This window comes from Neophocaena asiaeorientalis, unplaced genomic scaffold, assembly GCF_003031525.2.
Source record: "Neophocaena asiaeorientalis asiaeorientalis breed wild unplaced genomic scaffold, Neophocaena_asiaeorientalis_V1.1 scaffold1090, whole genome shotgun sequence".
Taxonomy (NCBI): Eukaryota; Metazoa; Chordata; class Mammalia; order Artiodactyla; family Phocoenidae; genus Neophocaena; species Neophocaena asiaeorientalis.
In genome coordinates this window covers 547,395-552,142 of record NW_020175322.1, presented here as the reverse complement: position 1 = coordinate 552,142, position 4,748 = coordinate 547,395, and the positions used below count along the sequence as shown (strand labels likewise).

Genomic DNA, 4,748 nt, shown 5'->3' with positions numbered 1-4,748 from the left:
TGTAGGACCTTCACGTGTAAGCTTCGCTACTCCAGAGTTCCATGTGTTTAATCTTAAACTACCTGAGTGGAGTTTACCCTCTGGTAGGTTTATAATCCCTGCCGTGGTGGTGCCCTCTCCTTGGAAGGGACCAGCACTTAAGACGGTGTTAACGTAGATCTGGCACAGCAGGGTACAGAGGAGTAAAGGCTGCAAAAGACGTGTTATCGGAGCCAGGTGCAAACGGCTTTTGCACTATTTATTGTCTTCACCGTGATAAAGGGGACTATTAATGACAGGTTGTGTTTACTGACCGTGTACTTTGGGCGCCCCATACCCTGTGCCGAAATCATCTGTCTCCCTCCTGGCCTTCCTCCTCTTCTCGGCTGGGGAGCCCAGGGCGGCGGCCTGGGGACCAGCACCACCGACCGTGTCAGAGAAGCCGCACGAGGCGGAGGTCGGGGGACTGCGGAAGCGCGTAGCAGTCCACAGCGTCTCGCACTAGCGACACTTCCGCCCGCACGAGTCCTTCCGGGGTGAGGGTCACCATGGCAGCGGCCTTGGCTCGGCTCGGACTCCGCTCTGTCAAGCAGGTTCGGGTTCAATTCTGCCCTTTCGAGAAGAACGTGGAGTCAACAAGGTACGAGGGGGAAGGAGTGCGGACGCGAGGGGCGCGCCTTCCTCCCGCCGGGGGTCTAGCCCCCTCTGCCGGGCGCTCACTCCGTTTTCTCACCGCAGGACCTTCCTCCAGGCCGTGAGCAGCGAGAAAGTTCGCTGCACCAACCTCAACTGCTCGGTGATAGCGGACGTGAGACATGACGGCTCCGAGCCCTGCGTGGACGTGCTGTTCGGTGGGTCTGGTTGGGAGTCGGGAGGGAGTCGCTAGATCTCGGCGCTGGCCCCGCCGTCCTCCCGGTACCTGACTCGTTTGTTTCTTCCCCAGGAGACGGGCATCGCCTGATTATGCGCGGCGCGCACCTCACCGCCCAGGAAATGCTCACTGCCTTCGCCTCCCACATCCAGGCCAGGGGTGCGGCGGGAAGCGGGGACAAGCCGGGCGCCAGTACCGGGCGCTGACAGCGCGGAAGAGACCAACAAGCAGGTTTTCACCTAAGACTGCTAAGGACACATCTAAGAAGAGCTTGACTTAATTACTCAAATCACTATCTAGAAGACCACAGAGCGCAAAAGAGAAAAGAGCCCCGTGACTACAAATCCAACCAGTGTTTCTGGGATGAGACAAGATGGGGAGGGGTCTGGACAAATTTGAATTTTATTTCACTTTCTTACCATCACTCTCTGCTTAACCCTTTTGAATTTGGCTTCTTCCAACACTACTCAAGGTACCTCTTACGCTTATTAAAAATGCTGTTATCTCAGTCCTCTTTTTTCCATTTCAGTAGCACCTGCCACTCTTAATTCCCTCCCTTGTGTAACTTCTTTTCCACTCAGGTCCATTTTCTTCTTTTAACCATAAAGGCATACTACTCTCCTTCTTTCTCTTCTCTCTTTTATTTTTGGGGCATCTCATATTCTGTCATGACTTGAACTACCCTCTTGGGTTAAACCCTACATTTCTGTTTGGCTCTAATCTCAGATTCTGTGCTATAGTCAGGGTACTTACTACCAATTTTCTTCAAATTCCACCAACACTCTTTGTCTAACCCTAACCCGATAATCTTACATACTCTCTAAAGTTGACCCTTGAACAATGCAGGTTTGAATTGCAGAGGTCCTTTTACACGCCTGTTTTTCAAATAAATACATAGTACAAGTACTACACGATCTGTGGTTGTTTGAATCTGCGGTTGTGGAACTGTGGGTGCTGACTGTAAAGTTATCCCCCCATTCCCAACTCTGTGGAGCAGTTGGGCCCCTAACTCCCATCGCCACCCCCATTGTTTAAGGGTCAGCTGTACTTGCCTCCTCCCCTGACTTCCTCATTCCTTTAAAAGGCACTTCATCTGCTCAGCCACTTGAGCTGGAAACCACAGCATTACCTCTGGTTCTGCCCGCTCCCTGAATATCCAGTCAGTAAGTTCATAATATTCTGTCTTAAACAAAAGCTGCTGAAATGTTCTCTACATTTCCATTCACTCTCCTGTATTATTGTTGCATTCTCCCACCTGGGTCTCCTTTTTGCTAACTGTTGCTGCTGCTTACTTTTATCTTTCTAAAGCATATCATTGGTTTTATTATTACAACTTGTTTCAGAGAACAGTGCCTAAAGTACTTTTTAGGCACCCTGCCTGAAGTGTTTTTCATACTAGGTTACCGCCCATTAATGTGGATCATGAAGTGAATTTAGGGGGTTAAATCAGCCTTTAAAAAACAAATAGAATAAAAGGTATCAGTGGATGGCACATGGACTGGGAAATATTCTTTGAGAAACTTGTTTTAAGCATATCATGAATATAGATATAGGTATTATATAAAGTATGTGTATGTGTGTCTATCTGCATGTACTTGGTTGCAGTATAGAATTATTTCTTACTGCAGGTTGTAGGAAAAAATGGTTGATAGCCAGTGGTTTAGAGAAAAACTTCAGAATATTCAGCTAGGCAATCAAGAATCTCTGGACACTGGCTGCTGTGTACTTCACCAAATATATTTCCTCCTACCCCATTACTACTTCTCTCTTAAGACGGTGATATTTTCAAAGGACTGGTTTTCCCCCCCTCTCCCTTAAAGGAAAGAAAACTATCAGGAGACAGTATAAGTGTAGTAAAAAGCCAGAATGCCTGGGATTGAAATCCTAGGTTTTCCCTTAAGTAGCTATGTAACTTTGGACACATTACTTAGTCTCTCAGTGCCTGTTTCTTCATTCGTAAAATGGGGATAATAGTACCTACCTCATAGAACTGTTGAGAGATTAAATGAATTGATATCTGGGACTTCCCTGGTGGTCCAGTGGTTAAGACTCTGCTCTTCCACTGCAGGGGGCACGGGTTCAATACCTGGTCAGAGAACTAAGATCCCTGCATGCAGTGCGGCCAAAGATCAATCAATCAATAAATAAACATATCTGTAAACTGCCTAGAATATTGAGTGAGCATAGCATAGCATCTAAGAGGCCATGTGTTATAGGCCTCTTCATTGACGAGAGGATACAACCCAGGTTTGAGTTCTTCAGGTCCATGGTTAACTGGCTATTATCCTTGGCCAGATTAACTACTCTCATCTGTAAAAACAGGGATGGTTCAAACACTGCTGTAAACACGGATTGAGTGCTGGCACTGTGCTTATAGATTTTGAACTTGAGGTTGGGGCTGTTTTCTCTGTGTCCCCCGCACCTTGCATAGTGCCTGATACAGAGTGTGCAATAAACTTTTGTTGAATTTACCAATATTTAGCATCAACCTTGTGACTTCAACTGATTAGTACTGAGATACAAAGATGAATGGTGAAACTCAGGTGTGTATACTAAGTGCTACAATATATTGAATAGGTGTGGACCAGGTGCAGTGGTAGCAAGAAAGTACTGACCATTGGGTTTGGTCAGAAGGTGATTGTTAAATGAGTAAAAAGTCTACCAGTGGAGGGTGGGGCCAGAAGTCAGATTATAGTGAAAGAAGAAGTGGGTGTGCAGCATAAAATAGTAGTTTTGTATAATTAGAGTTTGGATGGGAGGTGTGATTATAGCTAGACTAGCATAAGGGTGTGGAGTAGGGTTTTTTTAGAGGATGATAGAGATTTGTACTTTATGAAAACACCTTTTAGGCTGAGCTGTTGGAGAGAAGTAACTATGAATCTAAGTTGCATTTCTTTTTTTTTTTTTTTTTTGCGGTACGCGGGCCTCTCACTGTTGTGGCCTCTCCTGTTGCGGAGCACAGGCTCCGGACGTGCAGGCTCAGCAGCCATGGCTCACGGGTCTAGCCGCTCTGCGGTATGTGGGATCTTCCCGGACCGGGGCACGAACCCATGTCCCCTGCATCGGCAGGCGGACTCTCAACCACTGCACCACCAGGGAAGCCCTAAGTTGCATTTCTGAATCATCATCAAATGTAATCTTGGCCCTTCTAGGAGAACATCAGGTGCAGATGCTACCTCTTTCCTGCAGCCTTCCCTGACCTGGACATAAGCAATCTTTCCTCTAAGCGCCTTTGCTTCCTGGGTTGTAGAAAAGGAAAAAGAAAAAAAAGTACAGCCACCACCATTATGGTCCTTTTAGGGTTTATCTAGATAAGGAATCCTAGACTGAGTGGAGGTATGACATCTAAAATCACAGATCCTCTTGGATCCACTCCATTTCACTAGGAAAGAAGGCATAGGTGTGGACAATATGATTCAGATACACCTGGGTTCCAAGGTAGCCGCTTCCTGGCTCTGTAGCCAGGGCCAAGTTACTTGAATTTTCTAGGCCACGGTTTTCAGCCACCTGATTGGGGCGATATGGGGAGCGGTTAAATGTAAAACACTTAGGACAGCGTCTCGTGCTCTTAATGTACAGTAGTTATTAAAAGAAAAAAAAAGACAAATGTGATTGGTTTTTCCTACTAGCCTGTCAACTGCGTGAGAACGCCAAATAAACGCCGATCCAGTGGACGCGGCCCAGAAGGCCGACCCCAGGGACCAGCCCTACGCCACGCCGCGCTGTTTTGCTGTGGGGCTTAACCTGACGTGGAGGGGCGGGACTTCCTGCGGAAGCGGAGGGGGAGGCACGGGCCGGTGGGTGCGGCTGACATATCAGTGGTGTTCCAGGCGCTGCGCGCGAGCCTAGGAGGCGAGCAGGGACCCGGGCTTTGTGGCCATCTCTCCGGGTCTCCCCG

The 4,748-nt window shown here is 47.8% G+C and overlaps 1 protein-coding gene across 1 annotated transcript; it reads left to right on the top strand.

The window, feature by feature from the left end:
- Positions 1–483: 483 nt before the first annotated feature.
- On the top strand, positions 484–3,321 carry MRPL53 (mitochondrial ribosomal protein L53). Its single transcript, XM_024765659.1, has 3 exons — positions 484–619; positions 718–830; positions 923–3,321. The coding sequence occupies exons 1-3, from the start codon at positions 528–530 to the stop codon at positions 1,054–1,056; spliced, it is 339 nt and encodes a 112-aa protein (XP_024621427.1). The 5' UTR covers positions 484–527; the 3' UTR covers positions 1,057–3,321.
- Positions 3,322–4,748: the final 1,427 nt, after the last annotated feature.

Excerpts from the sequence above, each read along its gene's own strand:
- MRPL53 (XM_024765659.1), top strand. The coding sequence starts at position 528 with ATGGCAGCGGCCTTGGCTCGGCTCGGACTCCGCTCTGTCAAGCAGGTT. Across the intron at positions 620-717 it reads AAGAACGTGGAGTCAACAAG|GACCTTCCTCCAGGCCGTGA; the intron begins GTACGAGGGGGA and ends TTCTCACCGCAG. Across the intron at positions 831-922 it reads CTGCGTGGACGTGCTGTTCG|GAGACGGGCATCGCCTGATT; the intron begins GTGGGTCTGGTT and ends TTTCTTCCCCAG.